Below are 22,665 nucleotides of genomic sequence, written 5' to 3' on the forward strand. Positions count from 1 at the left end.
ATTGCAAAAATGGGAACTGAATCTAAATGGGATTATTAAAGTAAAAGCACAACCAAGACGTAAGTTGCTATAAATTAGTCAGAGATGAACAACAATAGGATTTAAGCTTCAGAATTTTATTGTAAATGTGTTTTACATAGTAGAACAAAGCAAAAAAATATATATAAGAATTTGAGTCAATTCTTACCTTTAGTGTGTACAGACCACATTTTGTAAACAACTCAGGAGATATTTTATGACGCATCATGTAGAAGCTGCTACTTCACCAGCTGACATGACTTTGGTAATAGTACGTTTTTGGAAAAGTAGACAGTCAGGTAAAACTGAAACTGTATTCTGACATACTCACTGAGCCACTTTAACATATGTGGTCTGGGAACACCAGAAAAAAAAATTCTCCTTATTTTACAGTATACATATATATTTTTATATTCGAAATATTTTGTTATGTACAGTTTCTCTACATTTTCACAAAAAAAAATCTTTCACAATCACAGATATTACAAGCAGTTGTCCTCTCTGATGCATGTACAGTATTTACATACATTCATGGATCAAAGTGTGTCTTCTGTGTGCATGGAAGGAATGCCTGACAGAGCAAATACACTTTCTACATACAGCATCAAGGGCCACGTGCTGAACATTCAAATAGATCCGTCAATCACTGAGAAAATGAACACAAACAAAACACATAATTTTACTTTTCAACAATCATTGTTTTAAATGTGAATAAAAAACGCTGACACCTGTCACATTTATGTCACAGAAACCGACTCCTGCCTCGCTGTGGCACATTTGGCTTAAGTTCAGCTGAGATGAAGAGATACATACATTGCATCGTACAGAGATGAGGGAAACAAAGAGGAAAACTGAATTTTTTGGAAGATCTGATGTGGCAAAAAGCCCAACACTGTTCCCCTAAAGAAAAGGACAAAGGCAGATGTGACATGTTCAACACTGAGGATCGGATTTCAGTATTGATTTTTATTTTCTGTTTACCTAAACCTGCTTTGATGAAAAAAATGGGATGAGTTACATGATGCAATAACTTCCGGTCTCAACGAATCCAATAAGAAAAGAGAAAACATTCCAGTCACATTTGTTCATTTCAAGTTTCTTTGTATTTTTTTCAAGACGAGCCCAAACACTCCACAAATTAAAGTGACTCTACTAATGGTTTATGAACAAGACATTGTATTTTTATTTTTAATTCTCTGCCAGTCCAAGTTTCAGCGGTTGACATCAGCCATTTTTCCATGATTATTACTAAGATTCAATACCAAAGGTTGTAAATTTTGATCTCGTGCCCATAAAATATGCCAAAACTAAAATCTCCCACTATGTTCAATCAATAAACGCATCAAAACACAGGATGTACTCTGATCTGGGTTTACCAGGAATCAGCTGAATGTTATTCATATGTGGTTTGATACATAAATGAGAATACTCCTCTAATGTCTTCATTTTCTGCATTTTAAAATTACTCTCTCTGCAGCATTTCTGTTTTTTATGTTTAAGACCTATTAATAATAGAAAATTGCAATTAGTAAAAATTGGAATCTGCAGGTCAGATCTCAAAATAATTGATATTAACCAAATAATCAAGATGATCGGTGCATTGTTACAAATTTTCCAAAAGAAATGATCCTGCTATAAGCCTTAGAGGGACAGTTGCCTTGTTTCACTAGGATTCTTCAAAGTTATTAACAGCAATAGTTTTAACCGAAAGTTCCTGAATTGCAACAACGGTGTAAAAACAGTGATGGTTATTATCTGCTAATATAGCCTGGCAACCAAGTCACTCTGGACATTTCCTGTTTGGGTTTTTAAAATACCTAGCTAGCTAAAAGGTCCATTTGACTGTTAGTCTTCCACCTGTCTGAGAGTTTCTCTTCATTTCTACAAACTTGTAGAAAGTTTGCAGAAACTTTTTACAAGTTTCTTGTAGACTTTCTACCACTGTATCTACTGAGAGTGAGGAAACTAACACTGAACACAACTTTACAGAACCTCACTTTAGAAAATATGAACTTTGCATCTTTTGAACTTTCCAGTATTTTTTTTAATGGTCCAGTATCTTTTCTCTTAAAGTCAACTTTAGACAGTTACACCACAGATCACCATTCTTTTGACAACCTGGGGTTGATTTCTAAGTCAGACAAGATAAATAATATTGGCGTTCACATTCAAAATCTTTTTTTTTTTTTGGCAGTGGAAGAGAAAAAACTAACTTTGTTTTAGCTTATTCAAATGAGATCTACTGCTATTTCAGAACAGTGACATGAGGCAAGTGAAATTACATAAAGTGATACTGATAATGATATGGCAAAATATCAAGTCGTAAAACAGAAGTTGTGATGCGGACACACAGGACCATTTGGATCCACTGTTAGCTTTAGCTACAATTCACAGTCGTTCATCAAAATAGGTTTCAATCTGATACAAGCTTTTTGAGGAGAATCAACATCCAAACTGACTCAGACTGCAGTAAAACAACACAATTCACTCAGAGATTCTCCGATGGGACAGAGCACTGAAGATTTCCTGTGTGCCAGTGCTAATTACACAGTGTGATGATTTACGATGGAGAGCAGTAAATCAACATGGAACTAAGCTTTATTATTTTGTGGAGCTTCGTCAACATTTTTTTTTCCAATTTTGAGACTCTGGGGCGTCAAAGAAACCTTTTTAAAGCTTGAGGAATGTTGATGCATCTGCTACTTTGAAATCCTTGAGAAAGAATTCAACCACGTATCATCCTGTTATTTTTTAGGCTCCATTTTCATGTTGTTGGACAATAATTTGTTTTCCTTTTCAAACAACAACAACAAAAAAAAAACAATCACCAGAAAGGTTACAAAAAAGAGAGGGATTTTAAAAAGTAGAAGATTCTTCAGTGACTGAAATAAAAAGATTGATATGGATGATTTGTCCATAAGATGCTCCTAAAAGTGTAAAAAATAGCAAATTTGCCTTCTAAACAGATAAGCTAAAAGATTTGAGGATGAAATTTCTATATATGAAAAGCTTATTCCACCTGTGACATTGCTGTGTCAAGTAACAGTTTCCTGTTTAGTTTTTTACAGTCTTCTCCTCGTTACCCAATAAATTATCACAGTACCAAGAACGCGCATCACACGCACATACAGCCCTTTACTGAGGCCTTTTAAGGGTGTTTGGACTGTCCTCCTCAGTCTTTCGTCACAGACATCCAGCCCTCCCTCCGTCACGTCAGGGGTCAGAGGGGTCCATTTACAGAGCGTCCCGTCCTGTTGCTTCGGGGAAAGCGGTGGACTTTGAGGTGTTTTGACAGGTGATCGCTGCGAGCAAACTTCTTCTCGCAGACGATGCATTGGTACGGCTTCACACCGGAGTGGGAGCGGCGGTGCCTTGACAGCTCATCGGACCGGGAGAACCTGCGGCGAAGAAACCAGTGAATGAGATCCACCACATTTTATCAAGCGAAAAATTATATATTTGTACATTTCTTTAGAATTAAATCTGACCCAAAGTGTTTTAAAACATTTAAAATACTTCAAAGTGGACAAAAACAAACCTAATCTTGGTATAAAGTCTTTCCTGAAAAGAAAGTATTGAATTAAGTCACGTTTTACGTGTCCCAATAAGATAAAAAAAAGTTGTCAGTCTGTTTAGATGAGGGTAATCTGAGAGGTGTAATACTTTGCATGCAACTTCTCTGTGAAGTCAAAGAGTCATCCCATATTTAGCTCAACACATGAGCACGGTTAACCTGGGCCAGGTCTATTCCTGTCCTGATCTGCCGTGGTCGCTACGGGCTCCAGCCAGCTCGGCTGCCGTGACAGCGAAGGGTTAAGTGGATGACAGAGTAGTGCCTCTACGCGTTACATGTGCATCTGTATATGTTGGTGAAGCTGTTAAGATCAAATTAATCTGTAACAAAGATCAGTTTCACAGTGGCCGCAGCCTGCTTTAGACATGAAGGTGATAATTCACAGAGATGTAAAAACATCATTCGCGGTTATGTTTGCCTATTTGCACTCCAGACACGTATACCACAAATGGCCTTTTAGGTCCCAATCCTGAAAGAACAGAAAATCCTGAAAAAAAGCCATCAAAAATCTATGATGCTTACGTTATTATTTCTTGCCTTTGTCATCTTATCTGACATACAGTCAATATACAAATAATCAGGTCAGTGTTGTACTCAAGGTCAGTCTGCAGCAACATGTTTTGAGGCTGCAGCTATGCCTTGGGCGTCACGACATTGGAACATATGTCACCTTTTGTAAACAACAGACCGGTATCACCTTTCTATGCACCTGGTGCTGCAATTGGATCGCCATCGAAACCATCTAACTCAAATATTTAGTCATTTCAAAAGGTTTCGTCGGGAAAGCGTCACAACTGAGACGTCAATTTGATCCAAATCAGTGCCACTGCTGCAGAATTTATACAAATGCAGCTCAAATGTTGCAGCAAATATTAAAGAGCAACACCCCTTAATCTCATGCTACCTTATGCAGATGCTCAGTCTGCGCCAACGGAGGTTTAATCATTGTTTATGCTAAAAGGTTATACTGTATTCTACTAATTTCTGATTAAGTTAGCAAATGCTCTAGTTATCTGACCACTTGACATTTATCCTACATAATCATATAAATTGACACTGTAAGGTCACAGCAAATGTATTTCTTCCTTCTCTTGTGATGAATTTTATACCATTTATCCCAGGGGTCTCAAACTCAATTTACCCGGGGGCCGCTGGAGGTAGAGTCTGGGTGAGGCTCACACACACGGTCTCCTCAGCCGAACCTTTCTGATTGCCTATTACCATATTTGGCCGTAGTCAGGCGCTGTAACAGCCGTAATTGTGTAGTGTCTCTTTAAGATACTCTAGTATTGCTAATGATGTCAGAAGTATGCGCCACGGCTTCTCTGTAGAGAGCGTGGGAGAAACGTGCTAGACGGACATGTTAGCTCCCTAACTTTTTAGTAATGTTACGGGTTGTTTGGACGCTGCTCAATTTTCATGTCTGATAATATAGCAGCCGTTCAACCGGGCTTTGTAAGGTTGGTGAAGAGCGTATTTATTAAAGGACAACACTGAGGAATTCCCAGTACCAGTGTGGTTGTGAGTTTTTTACCGTCCTGAGGAATCTGCCGCCTCCTCTCCTCCCTTAAACACAACCCAAGCGTTACAGCGCCTAACCTTAATTACGTTACACTGATCAGCAACTTCCGGGTCTAGACTGGATGCTGAAGCACGTGAAGCGGGAGCGGCCGCGGAAATTGCGCATGTACCGCATGCAAATAATGACAAATAGAAAATGCAAATAGGCCCGGCCGATGTCCCGCCCCCGAGAGCAATATACTCCACCGTGATTGGTAAGTTCATTCAGCTCCGCACACAACACTGAAAAGTGCCAATTATATCAAACTCGCGGGCCGCACTAACATTAAACTTTCATATTAAGGCGGGGGCCACAAACTATCGTCCCGAGGGCCGCAGTTGGCCCGCGGGCCGCGAGTTTGAGACCCCTGACTTATCCTCTATAGGGGATGAACCAAAAGCATTCACTTCAAAGATGTGACATGACTTGATGTTCTACAAATTGGCTTTCATTGTTTCAATTTTAAACCCATCTAGCAAATATTTATCATTATATCAACATACAAGTCGAGATAGGAAACAATGTAACAGCAGCTTAACACCAAATGGCCAAAGCAGTCAATGTGACGTTAGGCAGAGTAAATGTTTCATTTGTTTCTTGCTTCTGTGGTATTGAAAAAATATATATATATTTAGCAACTTCTAGGCAAGACCAAGCATACATAGCATCATTCATATGCAAGTCTTTTTTTTTACTTGTTTTTTTTTGCCACAAAGTAATCAGAAATATTAAAATAAGAATAAAGAATGTGACAAACATTGCATAAAAAGAAATATACCTATGTAATATAATTTTAGATCCCAAGCTGATCAAAAGTTTCTGTGAACAATTATTTTTCTCACTCTAGATTTAAAGGAAACAGTTTCTGTTCTCAGGTTTTCATGGAGTTTGTTTCACATTCTAGGAGCAGAAACAGCTAATCTGACCTTGTTCAGTTCTCCAGGTCTCCGAAAACCTCAAGGGTGGTTTATATTTGACAAGTAATTTAAAAGTGTGTTTCAGCCCAAGACTGTTTAGTGCTTTATAGAGCAATACCAAAATCTTAAAGTTGATCCTTTAACAAAGTGAATAACTAGAATAAACATCCCAAAAAAGGCCAAAGTTCAAGGTCTATCTTGAGTTAAAGACAAAGCCATTAACTTTTACACTCCTTTTACACTCTTAAACCAAATTAGTTAACATTATTAGAAAATTGAATAGAACCCAATTGTTTAGTGCTTTAGAACTGTTTTGGTTTTTACACAATGATTCATTTAATTTAGTTAACTTAGAACCTCAGAGCAGAGCAAACACAGAAGGAGCCCCAGTGAGCTTCATGCTTCTGTTTTTAACAGGTTTCATTTTCAACTGAAGAGTTTCTGTTCTGATTCTGATCCTGTCAGAACTAAACAGGCTGGATTTAAATTAAAAGCAGGTTAAAGTTTGGTCAATAATAGCTCATTAATATATTTATGTCTGCCTTGCTAATCTTAAATGACTTGCTAAAACCTGAATGAAAATTTTATAAGTTTTATGAATTTGTCAGCAATCTTCTGAATTGCAGTAAATCTCTGTGAGTGTTTTCGTTTCTTAATTTTACAGATAGCTAGCAACATTAGAAAATGTTAAAGATGCAAACAGCTTGTTCAACAAAAAGCAATGGTAATGGAGCCCACACACTGTATAAAACTCACAACTTAGACAGTTTGTAGTTGTTTCAAACTCAATACGCCTTCAAATACAATCCACCCTGGAAGTCTTTGCCAACAAAAAATATTATTATTTTTGACAGACTTGTAATAACTTGACCGGCTACTGGCATACAGAATACAATCTTTGTTAAAATGTTTGTTGTAAGTAAGTTATTGGTCCAAAGTCTTTTCATACTCTATCAGAACCCATTACATTTACACACTAAATGTCCACTAAGTAGTACAGTTAACTACTTTGCTAATGCCTTTCTAATTTTACCTAATTTGCAGTCTAGCACTGATAAATACAGCACTGCCCTATGGTCATAAGTCAACAAAGTAAATGTTGTGTTCCACTAATGAACTTAAGTGATCCTGGTAGTGGGAGCACAGCTAGTCACTCTTGTTTTACCGTATGTTGGCTCCCACAACCTCCAAAAACAAATATTCAGGGTATCACAAGACGTTCTTTATGTCCAACGGCAAGAGAAATGTGTTGATAATATGATTTTGTTTTAAAATCCATAAAGTCATGGAACTGACTGTTGATAGAAAAATAACACTTGGAGCTTTCTATTCAACCCTTTGACTCCCAACATATATTTTGAGACTTTCTTCTAAATCCTGCTGTATCCAATCCTATCCTGCTGTTTTACCCTCTGGTGGAAGATATGACCCAAGATATCTACAGAACATTAACACCTGACCAACCATAGTGTGATTGGTTGCAGACGTCCTACAATCCGGACTGACTCACAACCGAGAGTTTTTCATTTTCCTGAAAGAATCAATGACATGACACTAAGTTTTCATGTCAACAGAAAGCAGCACACCTTGTGTCTGTGTAATCCTGATTAACAACTCAGGATTGTTAGCAACGTACCTAGCAATGTGCCAACGTTTCAATTTCTGTTGAGAACAGAAATAAACCCACCCAGACTATCCGTCATCATTCTCTTTTTCATTCCTGGCTGTACCATTGTACAGCCAGGACAATGGTACAGCCATTGTTTGCTTCTCGTTAAAGTTCCTCTCCAACAAAACTGTGTTAGTAGATTTTTTGAAACCAAATAGTCGGTTAGTTCCTGCTTTCTGATCTAACATATTTATTTAGTTGAAGCAAGGTCCAATTTTCCTTTTTATCTTGATTTCAGAATTTTAATTCAGTGACTATAATTATTAACTATTATTAAAATAATTAGAGATGGGCAAATGTCTGTTAACTTGCTAAAAGCGGAACGCATTTTTCAATTAGCACTTTAATATTTTTGCTAACTTTGAAAACATTTAGCACACTTAGCTTACCCTAAATATATTTTTAAAGATATATTCTAAAGAGATAATTTTCCTTGACTGTTTTGTAAATGTTGTAAATGATTATCGACTGTTCAGAATTCTTCAAGTCTCTAGAGTTTTATATCCATACTCTTATTTTGAAGTGGGTTGAGACTGCTTATGGAGCAGTTGTGTTTCCTCTCCTTATGTTCTCCACCTGTGATGAGATGCAGACAATGACGTTTATTCTGTACCCAGAATGCATCGCTGTAGAACAAGATTTTGTATCTCAATAGTAAGCTATTTAAAATCTACTGATGTCCTCAGTGCTTTCCGACTAAAGCCATACCACGGTCAATTAGGCTACAGAGTTAGCAATACTCAACAATTACAAAACTGAGACCATGTATGAAAGGTCTGTTCCAATTCCAAAGAATCACTTCCTGAAGCGCAACCATTCAGGTAGGTTTACTATAACACATTAGACCTTGTTGAGTGATGTTCTATGTTGCAATGTGCCATTGGCACATAGTGAGTATAAACATAGTTTCATTTAGTGCTTTAGAATTAGCTCCCACTAAATACTGTGTTGATTTAGCACTTTAGCATTAAACTAATGTTTATGATTTTTGCTTTAGCAACAAACTTTTTGGTTAGTGGTGCTTACCACTGTAAATAATATAAGCAGAATATCTTTGGTTTAACAAAGTCTTAATAATGTAATATTCTACATGCTGAAAAGGAAGTTCAAGCATTATGGCTCATTAAGCTCATTTATTGAGAATTTATGGCAACATCTAAAAAGTTTTGTTTATTTTACTTTAGGCAACGTTTTGGGATTAGACATCCCACTGACAATATTATGATTTAATACCTAATCAATATTGTACATCCCTATTTAAATCAGACCCAAAGTTACTAAAGTGAGTGTTTTCTACCACAGGCAATAAATCTGGAAGAAAGCAACAAGCTCAGGTCTTTACTTTGATGAAAATCAAAGGTTTTCCTGTAAACTCTGTACTCTAAGTGGCTCTACATTTGCTGATGGTAAGCCTTGGCTGACGCATATACACACATTAAACCCTGGAGCTGTGCACAACCAACTTCAAGCAGGGGCATGAGAGAAACCATGTGCAGCTCCTTGACATACTGGCACTAGGCCAGAGTCCAAGTATAACCCGCTACATCAGGAGAGAGAGGGTGGCGCATTTCAGCAAACATGAAAAACTCATATGTTTCTCATTTTTAATTTGACTCACTAACAGTTTCCTTCGAAATAATTCATTATCCCATGTTTATGGTGGAGGTTTCTGAGCTCTGTAATCTCTACATTTCAGGAATTTTGACCAAGGTCAGGGAGTTTATGGCTGCATGGGTGGAGGACACTTCTGTTGATCGACTAAAAATGTTTTTCACTTTTGATTGTGGGTTGGAGTCCTGGAGGCAGCTTGGCGTGGCTGCTGCGCGACACATAGTACACATATCAGTGTGGGTGCTGTGGGAAACACATGTGCAGGCTTTGTCCCAGCTTGTTCTTAAAGCCAACTCTGCAGCTACGAGAACATAAAAGCAGCGCCGAAGGTGGGGCAGTCAGGTTGGTTACGGTTGCACTGCAGCAAGTATTCATACAGTACACAACTCGCTGCGTCATCTTCACTTTTTGATACAGAATTAGATCTCTCCTCTCGTTTTGCCTCTTGCCTTTGCTCCAAGAGTCCAAATGGATTGCTAAATCAAACTGCAATACATCTGTCATCACCTCAGATTGTGATGTTGTGATCGCAGATGAATCAGTTGTCAAAGACAACAAGCCACAAACCTGATGATAGATGACAAGTACACACACGCCGCAGCAAACTCTGCTTCAGCGCCTGGCCGCTGAGAACGAAACAGTGTCTTCAAGCAGGTGGGAGCTGGGAATACTGCAAGCTCATGGATGCTGTATGTGATCCAGTCCAACAGCACTACTAACAGCAAGGCAGATTGAGACGGAAAAACGTAAAAAAAAAAAAAAAAGTTAAAGAGTTTGGTGAAAAGAGAAATATAACTTTGACTGAGTAACCTGTTGGCCTGCAGCCAGTGAAATACCACCTCTCTCTATTTCAGAGGGGCCAACACATGGAGCTCTTCTAAAGTTACAGAGGGTAAGGGGTGCCTGCCTCACTGGTTTATGTCCATTTCCTGGTCCAGCAGGAAATTGGCAGTGAAGGGGCAACTTTATGATACAGTGAATTGCTGTAGTCACAAAAGAAAAACAAACAAACAAAAAAACCCCACTGTGCAGGTGCCATTTTTAGTGCACTGAAGGTTCCCAAAAGGAACAGAGACCTGAATGTCTGAAATACATAAAACTATTATTATATACAGGTATATACTGTATATGATGTTTGGCCAAAAATATACTATTTTAATTCCATAAGTTTTGTATTTGTGTTGAATTACACTTGGAGTTCAGACCGTCGATATGTAAACTTTTTCATATTTTGAAATGGATTTTGGAGGGATTTTGTGTGAGAGACCAGAACAAAGTAATGAAGCACTGGGAAGTGGAAGGAGAACAGCGTTTTAAAAATATGCTTACAAGCTTAGCAGGCATGCAAATTCAACCCTGTTTGGTCCAATATAATCCAATGTTACCAATTACTTTTACAAGTACTACATAGGATGTGTGATTTAATCAAAAACCCAAGTGTTTGGATTTTGGTGTTCAACTCCCCTGATTTAAGGGAGCCCCACTGATTGCATTGAGTCACTCAATGTGCAGCCATCTCTGCTCCTGCACTAGAATTTGGAATTGTTGATTGTAACGGTGTGTTGACTTTGCAGCAATCCCTCATACTGAGCATGCATTTAGATGGACAGAGGAAAGAAAACCCCAGAGAAACAGACCACCAGCAGGACACAAAAAACATGAGTCCAGGAGGGCTTTCTATGCCAAAGAAGAGTTGCATAATGGATAATCTATCAACTGACAGTGGAAAGAGTATAACACAACTGCAAACATACTGAGACATGGTTGTCCATTTAAACAGACAGGCAGAGACAATCACAGATAGAGATGCTCTTTATTCTCTGGACAAAAAAATTACCCTTCTGAAATGTTTGTTGTTTTTTTTTACCATGTATAGTGTGCAGTTCATGGTAGCATTTGTGATTTAAAAACCTGTTTCTACACTTTTGCTATTTTGCCCCACAATATAAGAGGGCACTTAAAATGTATCCTTGTTTCACGTTGATTTTTCTTCCCAGGTGGACAGTCTAATATCTGCATTGGACAAATATGGTTATGAATTTAAATTCTTTATATATATATATAAGCTGTGCCTGTAATAAATCTCACACAACAGCAGGTTCTGATACACACACTGCAACAACAAAACAGGATGTGTTAGATCTGAATGAATGAGATGATTCATGTGTTTAGCTGGCACATACAAACATGGCAGTAGCACTTTTCCTGTTTTTTCTTTATTCCATCAGTAAAATACTGACTAAAAGAAATGATTTAGAAATGATTCCTGCCTTTTCTTTTGAATGTTCCTGTTGCTATGCAAGAACTAAACTACAGTCAGTGGATTGTGTTTGCCTAACTAGACAAAATGATGTTAATTCATGCCATGCTATCTCTAAAAAGCCAAGATATGGATCATTTCAGCTCCAATAAACTTGTAATTTGTTTGAAATAACTCAGAAAAAGTTTATACATGCAAATATATCCCAAAGAAATCCTGTATCACAAACTAAGCCTTTCTCTTTCCATGCATGTTTCATCAATGGTGGAAGGACACAATGGTGACAGATGTGATCACATTACTCATAATCAGACATTGTGTGCTTGGATTTATGAAAAGGTTACAGTGCTTAATGCAGTCTATTTGCTGGAGGTTAATGCCTTGTTTTTCACTGAGCCAAGCAGTGTGCTCTGTGACATACAATCAGGGATTATGCTGTTGGTTTGTGCTCATCTGATGTATATTGTCAAATGCACGTACTCCTGAGACAGAAGTCAGCCATTCACTGAGTACAGAACGTTTCCTCTTTATCTGAAAAAGTCCCACATTTCCACTAGCAGCTAACACGGAATGCAGATTTAAGATTTAACTGTTTAAAGACCGGGATTATATTGACAAAAAACATTTTGCAACAGCAGTAATGCAGTTTGATCACTCATTTGAGTCTTTTCATTAAATGGCTGTAAAAGTACAAGTACAGTATCCTGTGAACCTGTCCATACCCTTTGATTTTCAGATCCAATTTAGCAAAGTCTAACATCAAGATTGATACAAGAGAATCAGGAAGTCAAAACATTTTCCTCCAGTCAGTCCAAACCTCATAAATAAAAACTTCAGATTTTAGTTGTTCAATCTCAAAGCCATTCTCTGGAGATACGTGCTCCGACGGTATGAGATTTCTTGTTGCTGCCCGACTTCCTCACTGTCTTTTAATTAATCTCTTATATCTAGACAGCCGAAGACAGACCTAGATAACTATTTTCTAACCTATTAGACACAGGACAATAAAAAAATAACATACATTGTGAATTGTGACATCTGGAGGGTGTAAGTGCAGTGCAGTTCTTTTTAAATCATGTTCGATTTTTAAAGGCACCAATATCCATATTCACTGATGACACTGGAGCTTCTTTAGCTAAACCAAACATAAACAGTGGTATAGAATCATTAGAACACAGCTATTCCCAAATATTATGTTAATCCTAAAAAAGAGTCCTTGTTATGATTTGACCAACATCCTGACTCTTACCCTATCTTGACCCTGTCAGTAGCAATGCAGACACAAGACTCTGTGTATAGCCTTGAGCCCTAAGTGTACCTTTTAGAGGGTGGATTTATTGACCGGGAGTTCAGAAGTTGGCACAATTTATCTAGAGTTAAAGTACAGACAGGATGTTTCTCTTCAGATGGAGGTTTTGATTCCAGTACAGAATGCTAACTGGAACCTGGCAAAGCGGACTTTGTGGATGTGTCATGGATGTACGATCATGTCAGGCACAAAACATAGTAAAACTCCAGAGTCTTTTTGATGCATGAATGTGTATTCAGAGGTGGTGGACGGTGAGCAAACAGGTGCAATAGCTAACAGGGGACAAAGTCTGCATATGGACGACTTCAAAAGGTGCCCTATCTAATCTGCAACTTAGCCATGGTTCAAAAACACACTGATAGCAGGGAGAGTCACAGCTTGCAGAAAAGAACAAACTGTAATTGTAAATTAACAGTCCACAGTGGAGCTCCCATAGAAAATAAGCCTCCTGATTGAAATCCAACCATTTTTTCCTCAAACTATTTTTATGCATAAGAGAGAAACACTTTATGCAGAAACACTCTTGCCTGGGAGTGTTTCTTTGAAAGGTATGACAATCTGCCAGTGCATTAGAGCTTACATAAAAGGGATTATTGAACAGGAAAACAGTTTGTCACTTCTTATCTATAATTACTCAGCAAAACAGGCCACTGATGATATGCTTGTTTATAGCATGTAATAAACTCTCCAGATTGAGTAGCATTTTATCAACAGATGTTTGTGAATTAATTTATATGGTCCCATATGGAGTGGAAGTTGATAACCTTGTTTACTGTAATATCAGATGTGGGGAAGATTAAAGGTATGGAAAAAGTGATGATGGTGGTAAAATTGTTGCCTACTTTGAAACTGCAGGACTATGTTTGGTCTAGTTCTAAGCAGAAATGGCCAGTGTGACGCCACCCCACACAAAGTAGCTGGCAAACGTAGCATAGCTTGGCACAATTAGTATTTATGTCAATCTTGGCAGAATTCATAGCTATACTATGTCATGTAGCATAACACTGCCCACTTCCTGTCCTTCTTTGAGTTTAATGATAGGTATGCGTTGTCACATGAGTCACTTTCGCACTAATATATCAACTTTGGTTTGCTCACCTCCATCCACAGCCAGGCCATGTGCATGCAAAGGGTTTCTCCCCTGTGTGTCTTCTCAGATGTGCTTTGAGGTGGCTGCTCTTGGTGTACATCTTATTACAGCCAGGAAATGTGCACTTGTGCATTTTGATGAGGTCTGCCACTGTGCTCTTCTGGTACCGCTGACTTCCGGTAAGGACACCCGCCGCCGAACCGCCTAGACCTAATGTCGTTTCCCCAAGTCCATTGGGTTTGGCTGCAATGGGCACTGGTGCAATTCGGACGAATTTGGATGGAGCAGCACTCCCTGTTTTGCCTGAGTTAGTTGTTGCAGGTGAAAGCAACTGAGGCACTAAAGCAAATGTCTGTCCCTGGATGTTGACCAGGAGCTGAGCAATTTTGATAGATGATGGGGATTCAGTTGGTTGGGAATGGGTTTTCTGGGACTGATCCGGGATGGTGTCTGATGCAGCACTGGAATTTGGTTCTTGTTTGACCTGCATGGGCTGGATTTGGAGGATGACAGGCACACTTGAGGCAATGGTAGCACTTTCTGGTGTCAAAGGTGTCAGTGATCCACAGTCTTCCTGCTTGATCCCATCAACACAACTGTCAGTGGAAGTAGTTACACAGCTATCGCCTTCTGTCACTGGTGAGCTGTCTGTATCTGAGGCACATGCAGCATACTTGACCTCTGACTTGGAGGCCACAGGGACAGTTTGATCTGAGTTCTGGGATGGCGATTCAGGTTTTGCTGCGAGTGTCATTGAACCCTCTGACTCCGTATCATCTGACATAGATATGGGAGGTGACATTTCCTCGTCACTCCCATTCTCTTCCTTCTCCATTGCTACCATCATGTTCTCTTCAAGGAACTCTTCAATCTCCTCTAGAGTTGGCTGAAAGAGGAGTGCTTCAGGATCCTGCAGCTCATCAAGGAAAACTGGGAACTCAAAGCCTTCCTCTTTGGTCAAGTGCTGCTGGACACCAATTCGCTGCTCCCTCTTGGGCTCCCATGCTAGGCCCATGGGCAAAAAAGGGGATGATGGAGAGGAGGAGGTAGAGGAAGCTGGGGAAGAGAATGAAAGAGAGGAGGAAACAGAAATGTTTCCGCTACTGGAGCTGAATGAGGTTGTAAGGGAGGCCTGTGAGAGAAGGAGGTCCAAAAGACTATCTTGATTCTCTCCTCCTGACGAGTTGGAGCATCCACTGCTCCTGATGCTCCTGCTTTCATAGCTAGAGCAAAAAACACTCTGTGATGCTGAAGACGTGGACTCAGGGCTGGAGCAGAGGGAGGAGCGTGGGCTGGAGGAGTCACTGAGGTCATCTTCAGAGAGGCAAGGCGAGGAGGAGAGCTGATAGGTGCCCGCATCAGTCACCATGATGCCCTGCGAAACACCACCCTTGGTGTAGCGAGACGCGCACCCGTAGTCGGACCCTGGAGAGCAGGAATAATACAGGAAGGTCTCCTCACCAAGTGGCAAGTGATCAACCATTCCTGTGGGAATTGATGGCTGCTGACTTTGCTGTTGATGACGATCAAGCTGTTGATGAAGATTCTTTTCTTTATTCTGTAAAAGAAACAAATATTTAACTATGACACAAGCTTTAGTAGACTTCCCAAAAGTGATTCCAAAGAGGCCTGGATATGGCCTAACATACAAGTTGCACCACGGTTGAGTACAACGGAGGGTCCAGTTTGACCAAGAAGCAGACTTTGGATATATCGGTTTGAGTTAGGCATTTCTAATCAAACCACTGCTGTGTGGTCATACAGTAGTCCCTTTGGGGTCCTAAATTACACAGTAAACCACCAGAGTAAAAATTATTATACATTTCTGGTCCCTGTCAAATACCTGCTGCTTGTTTGGAAGCTCTGCAAACTTATGGCACTTCAAAAGGGAAAGCAACCACATGTTAGGGAATTGGAATGTGTGTGTGCGGGCGTGTGCATGGGTGTGTGTGTCGAATTTGCAGCTGCTGGTCCAGGCTTCAAGCTGACCATGTGGAGTCAGGCGTTCCTCTTTTCTCACCACTTTTAAGATTAAAGCCACATGGTGACTGAACAGTGTTTCTGTTTGTCTCCCCTCGTGGTCCTTAATTCATGCTAATCTGAGCAATAGACATTTTCTTGCACTGTGAGATTAGAATGAGGAAAAGAATCTACCAACTTCCTGCAGACTAACCAAGAAGTGCATTCATATGTCAAATCAGTTTGGAGTACACAGAGTTTCAGTAGGATGATGCATGAGCGAAGGATTTATTCTCTATTTTTATGCACCGAGCAGCTCAGGAACAATGCTATGCCACTACATTATACGGATTAAAAATACTAGACAACATCAGATGGCTTTGGAGGAAATGAGTGGCCCTGATGTTTAAAATGAGTCTGAAATCATTAAATCCTCAATAGTGTCTGAGGACTGAAAGGACTGCCATTGCCTTCCACTCTTTCTGTAAAGCTGTTTCTTATAAAGAAAAAAAAACTGTTCCTATGAAAGGCTCCACATATCTCAAGTAAAATCTGGCGTTTAATTCAAGTGGCTGACACAACTACACACTGCTTAACTCAAATACATTTGTATTCAATTTTGCATTCAGTAATTTGAGATCTTATGAAGGGGGTTACATTTGGGGGTAACATCAAATTACATGGATCGCCAGAGGAGGGGGATCTGCAGCTGTGGCTATGCTTCATGGAAGGGGAAAAAAGTTTGCGAGGAGAGAGGACACCTCACTTTGGCCAAGACTGAAGTCATTTGTCCTGCAGTAACCCTGCGTGTGTGGAACATCAAAAAAGGGCTTTGACAGCAGGATGCTCTCTTTAACAGCGCCATGGGGTTTGACCTGAAGGGTTTCTCCTCAGCATTCGTGGCATGTTCAACGCTGCAGCCTGAGACTGCAAGTCCAACCACAATTTCAGTCAGGCTTTGGTTTAATGAAAAACCAAGACATTTGTTCAAAGTTTGGTGTTGTTTTTTCATCAGAAAGAGAACGTACAGAAGCTGATGTTGCTCATGTTTACAGATGACACCGGTTTCTATTTACTCATCAGTGCATAAGAGATCATGCATTGTTGGTTAAAAGCAAAACGAGCTCACCTGTCAATGCAAGGAAACTAAACCCAGCTCCTTCACACCGTGCGCTCCAGTCCTGGACGAAGGTTTCTGTGCTTAACAGCACGCATTGGCAGTGCAACTCCAACACACGAGCTTTGCTCTTTGCATATCCTTATGCCTCGCTCTCTCTTTCCCTCCCTCTCTCTCTTACACACACACCCCTATACGCACACACACATTCACGCACTCACTCACTTTGAAGGCCTGGCGGATCGCTTAACCGTCACATGATCACAAGCTGGGAACCCGTCAAATCAGGGGATTGGCCCTGTGAAGGCTCGCCTGCTTGGAGCATTACAATTGGCTCAGGATGGAGAGAGGCAGGCCTCCAAAAGTGTTGTGAGTGGAAGGAGGTGTAGAAGGGAGTGTGTGTGAAAGCTGGTTTACATCATAAATCATTTAAATGTCTTCATTCTAACCTCAAAGGCTCCAGATGAGACATGTACAGCACTTTACAATGTTTCACTTACATGCGGCAGTGTGTGCAAACACATTCCACTTTTATGGACTGTTCACAGCGCTGCTCCTCATACAGTTCGGTTTATGTAATGTTGGAGTTCTTTCCTTTTCCTGTTATTTATTCATTAATATAATAGCTAATACTTTATGTGAGATGATGCTGTGCCACCTTGAGACCAGACTTGGCTCATTTCCCAGCACAAGGACACAGCAAAACATGTTGAAGGACTTGGATCTGATCAGATGAGATCAAAATGATATTTTCTGCCCTAAATGCAAACGTAGCAAAGCACATCAACCTGAACACACTATCTCTATGGTAAAACATGGTGGTGGGAGAAACACGCAGTAGGATGATTTTCTTTAGCAGAACTTGAAAAATAGAGTTTTAGTTTTAGTCCTAGGTGGCTAGGAATCAGTTTATAGCAAACCATTCTCATGTGTTAATGAGGTCCAGTCAAATTCCAAACCTAAATTCAACTGATAATCTGTGGCAAGACAGAAAACTTCTGCTCCCTTCATTCAGTCTGACTGATTTTGAGTTACTTTTCAAAGAAAAGACAAATTATTCAGTTTACATGTGCAAAGCTGGTACTGATCACCCACCTGTCAGTAGGGGGCGCTGTGAGAAACAAAAATGTTTGTCAGACTTTTCAGGTTTTATGCATCTCTGTTTTAGGCTATGCTTACAGGAGGCAGGATGTGTATTGGGGAATTGTGGACAAGATTGCAACTTTGCAATCTTGTCCACTTTGATCTGTTGTAGTTGTCATTCCAAGCCACTACATGACGCTGTAATGTTCGCACATCATCAAAATGTCCATGCACTTTCGGCAGTAACCAGGTTTCTTTTTTTTTTTTTTTTTTTTTTGTAAATTCTACAATTCTGACTTTTTTCGAGTGGAATTGCACAGGAAGGCAATGACCAGGCTAGTGCATGCATACTATGTCACACCTCCACAGGGGGTGTTACAAAAAGTTCCTCTCTGAGTCCTGGTTTCAAAAACTATCCGTGTCGAAGACACCAGAAATATCAAAACAAGCGACTAGATCACAACTAAAATGCTACGGTTTCCTGGATCACATAAAATCCTATGAAAAAGTTGTAACTTGACAACATGTGGAAAAAGTTCAGTTGGTGTAAATACTTTTGCAATGCATTGTTAGTGGTCATTAACTCACTTCCTAAGGGCTTCAGAAATAGAAGTTTTTCTTTCTTGCCAGTTAAAGCAGAGCTCGTATAAACAGCTCACCAGGCTGAAAACAACATCACTAACCCAAATTAAATTGACTTGTCTTGCTTACGTTACCTTTCGGTGTTCTGGGTAAATGGCCCTTTTTAGTCTGCTTGTAAACTTTAGGACTGCTTGACAGGGTAGTATACACTTCAAAGCTAATGGATAGCATGCTGTGTAAAAAGATATGCAATATCACACAGTGGAAGCCCTCTGCTGTAAACCTGTTCTGATTCCACTTCAACTCTAAAAGTCTTGGTTGCCAGAACAATTACTGCTACTGCTAAAACTACTAAAACTCTGAATATTTCTAGTTTGGTACAGCACAGACGTTTTTCTCCACCCAACATGCATAAATGTATTTTGCTTCCAGAGAGCTTAAAATTCCTGTTGTTAACACTGGTATTTACAAATTACAGGTTGATTCTTTAAGTACTTGCTGCTTTTTCTTGCACTTTTAGTTCTGCCCTTGTCGTCCATTTGTATGTCGCATTGCACTGGTTGGGTGACAACACTCAAAACTTGTATTTACATGGCAATAAGTTAGCTAAATATAACATCAGTCAACATTTATTTGTTGAATGGTCTAATCTGGAAAGGCCTTATACACACTGCTAGTAAGTATTGCTCCCCTGGCAGATTTCTTTCATTTTTGAGATCAGTTCTAATATCAAACAAAGGTGATTTGAGTGAAGTTGAGTGATAAAAATGAAGAAATTTGGAAGGGTGTAAATACATTTTAACTACACTGTACATAGCCAAAAGATAAAATAATTACTTTGTTGTACCACATAAGCAAAGCTATAGCTCCCAGGACTAGTAATCAATGCTCAGAACATCTAGGTGAATGTTAATGTAAAAATTACCGAGCTGAAAAATTCAAACATCTATTTTTTCCAGAAGGCAGTCAACTTGCTTAGTAATTTAGAAAAAAAACATATCCCTTTGTTACTGATGGCTAAAGCTGTTTTAGTTTCTTTACCTTTTACTTTAGAGGAGATGAAAATAATCCATCTGCCAAAAGCAACAAAAACAGCTCCTGGGCCGCTCATAGGCAGGAAAATACGACATGAAGGCAATTTCAGTCCCTGGGTGAGATGTGGGGGAACAACTCCTTGTCCCCTAACAGAGGAGCTAATTTTTCACTTAGCCCTTTTGCTAGCCTTTAAGATGTTTAGCACACTTAGCTTCCACTAAAGTTTATTTTGCCAGATAAATCCTAGAGCGCTAATTTACTATTGCTTTGTAATTTTTAAAGTTTTCAAGTAGTCAGATATTTATATTCCTGCTCTTATTTTGAAGTAGATAATGACTGTTCACACCCAATAAGTTTCAGCAAGAAATATACATACCAACAAAATTAAAAAAATAATTTAAACATAAATACAATATCTAAAGGCATTATAAAACATAAATTATAAAGTCAAAATTAAATTGCTGTAGTCGTTCAAGGACAAATATAAATAGAATTGAAGTAAGCATTAAACACTGTGTTGGTGTAGTGCTTTAGTTTTAGTGGACCTAATGTTTATGATTAGTGCTTTAGCATTAGCACCCCTAACTTTAGCTACCTTTTTTACACGGTATGCCAGATTTGAGATCGGACACAAAATGAAGTCTTCCACTTTGCTTACGCACTTTGCAGAGTGTTTAATGTAAGTAAGTGGATTTGTGTGTGATCTTTATGATGTTGTGACAGCATGTGACGCAACAGAAGCAGAATACAGCATTTGTGACTGGCATAAATATATGGAAATAAATCAGACAACAAAACATCAAACAGGATTATGAATGGACTCATACTGGTTTAAGTTCTGCAGTCGGTCATTATCCTGATCAGATGCTTCACTTTATCTTCCATCGCGGCTCATGGATCACCAGTGATATTGTGGCTCAAACATGCAATTCTAAACAGCTTGCAGTAGGAACATTTACTTTTCACGGACTTTGGTCAGTGTTTTGACCTTTTGCTGTCTGCATTTAGGACTCTCTGTGATCTCAGGTGAACCAGGTGACCTGGATGTTCACTATAAACACACACATTTCTTTAGCTCGCTTTTCTGAACTTTGTTATTTTGGCAAAATCCTGCTTGGGAAATTCAGTTTCTTTACCTTGTTGCACATGTGGATCCTTACTATGACTGGGCACAATCTTAAGTCAGTTCAATGCAACTCAGCCTAGCGCTGTGGCAGCTGCCACTGTTTACTGTCTCTTCAATCAATAGTAGAATTATTCCTACAAATGTAGGGGAAATTGTAAATTCTTTAGTATGTCTATTAAAACTGTCATTTCCATTAAAGTTTTTGCTGCTGTTTCTATTCACTAATTCACTCATTCCTGCTATCCAGGAGTTTTAGATGTACTAAGTTGATGATAACCATAACTCTTATAGAAGTAAAGTGTGAATGCTGGTGTGAAATGGGAGCCTTCTGGACAAACTGGTGACAAATAAAGGTCATAGTGTTACATCACTTCCTGGTGCAACAATCTTCCAAAACGAGGATTGATCATGTAATTGCACTCATTGCCATCCCATATGATGATATTTGGTGATTTTTAAAAAATTAATGCCAGATTTTTCTTGAAAGAAAAAGACAAAACAAAACAAAAAAAACCATTGTCTTTCTCAGTAAATAAAATGGATCATGGCTCATTTACGAAGAATGCTGGCTAATTTAGCACATCAACTCTCACAAGTCTGTTAAGTTGCTAGTTTAAAAAAACATTAAATGTTTAAAGAGAAACAGATTCACAGCAATCTGTAAGCACTTGCCTTTCCTCCCCAAGAGGTTGGTTACATCTAGACTCATTTCATGGTTACCTCGTTTAATCGTCCTCTCTCCGCAGGTTCCACTTCACTGGAGGCAAAATAAATAAATATTTACATTTTCTATCTTGTGTACATATTATATTTTTGGAGAAGCTGAGTGAGAGCCTGATGAAGTCTGCAGTGGGTCTTTTCTTTGGCAAACTGAACTAATTGAGTTCGGCTGCTCCATTCAACCTCACAAACACCTACACATATGCGCATTATGTAAGCCCCAGATGGACTTAATGAGTCAAAATGATTTATATCCTCTGGTAAAAGGTGCATTAAGCCAAATTTCAAACGAGGAAAATGTGTGTCTCTGTAGTCCCTGACAATGCTTGGAACAAAGCTGGCGTTCTGACTGAAGAAGGTCTGTGAAGAAGGTAAATACTGCTGAGTCTGTGAGGGGCAAAAACCAAAGTCTGTTCCCTGGTTTGCATATTTAAAGAAAATGATTTGCATCTGTACAGAAGTTTCTCGGGTTCTTTCTTCAGCTACCTGAACGACTTCACTGTTTTTTGGAGTGTTTACAAACATTTCCACCAAATGCCGCAAAAGTATGAATACAACATGAACTTACTTCACATTCTGCTGTGTTATGAATGCAACTCTTAGTGTATTTTATTTAGATGACATACAATTGACGAACATTAAGTACCTCAATTAAGAAGTAGAACAAAAAAGAATTCATGATGTCCCAAATCAGAACAACATTTTGCTCCAATGAGAAGCTGCAGAATATATTTAACTGTAGTTTTGCAGCTACAAAAACAAAATAAATAAAATTAAAAAATGGTCTTAACTTTGACTTTTTTGTTCTAACACATTTTGATCTGAATTGTTCATTATCAAGTCTTTTGCAGCCTTCGTTTAGCGCTTTTGCTAACTTTGAAAACATTTAGTAAACTTCTAAATTGATGTTTTCTGATAAATTCTAAAGTGTTAATTTACTCAGCTATTTTGTAAACTTTCAGCAGAATAAAGTTTGACATCTGTGTTGTAGTTTTGGTCATCGACTGTGAAGAGTTCCTCAAGTAGTTAGCTGG

The 22,665-nt window shown here is 39.0% G+C and overlaps 1 protein-coding gene and 1 long non-coding RNA gene across 2 annotated transcripts in view; one reads left to right on the plus strand and one right to left on the minus strand.

Annotated features, from left to right (window-relative positions):
- The window catches only part of LOC116720590 (uncharacterized), a 957,300-nt gene that overhangs the window by 195,065 nt on the left and 739,570 nt on the right, over nucleotides 1-22,665 (plus strand). The gene's annotated exons all lie outside the window — the stretch shown is intronic.
- Nucleotides 96-17,290, minus strand: LOC116720391 (Krueppel-like factor 15). Its single transcript, XM_032563645.1, has 3 exons — nucleotides 17,098-17,290; nucleotides 14,018-15,567; nucleotides 96-3,416 (listed from the first exon to the last, which is right to left on the minus strand). The coding sequence occupies exons 2-3, from the start codon at nucleotides 15,490-15,492 to the stop codon at nucleotides 3,239-3,241; spliced, it is 1,653 nt and encodes a 550-aa protein (XP_032419536.1). The 5' UTR covers nucleotides 15,493-15,567; nucleotides 17,098-17,290; the 3' UTR covers nucleotides 96-3,238.

The sequence above is a fragment of the Xiphophorus hellerii genome, chromosome 1 (genome assembly GCF_003331165.1).
Source record: "Xiphophorus hellerii strain 12219 chromosome 1, Xiphophorus_hellerii-4.1, whole genome shotgun sequence".
NCBI lineage: Eukaryota > Metazoa > Chordata > Actinopteri > Cyprinodontiformes > Poeciliidae > Xiphophorus > Xiphophorus hellerii.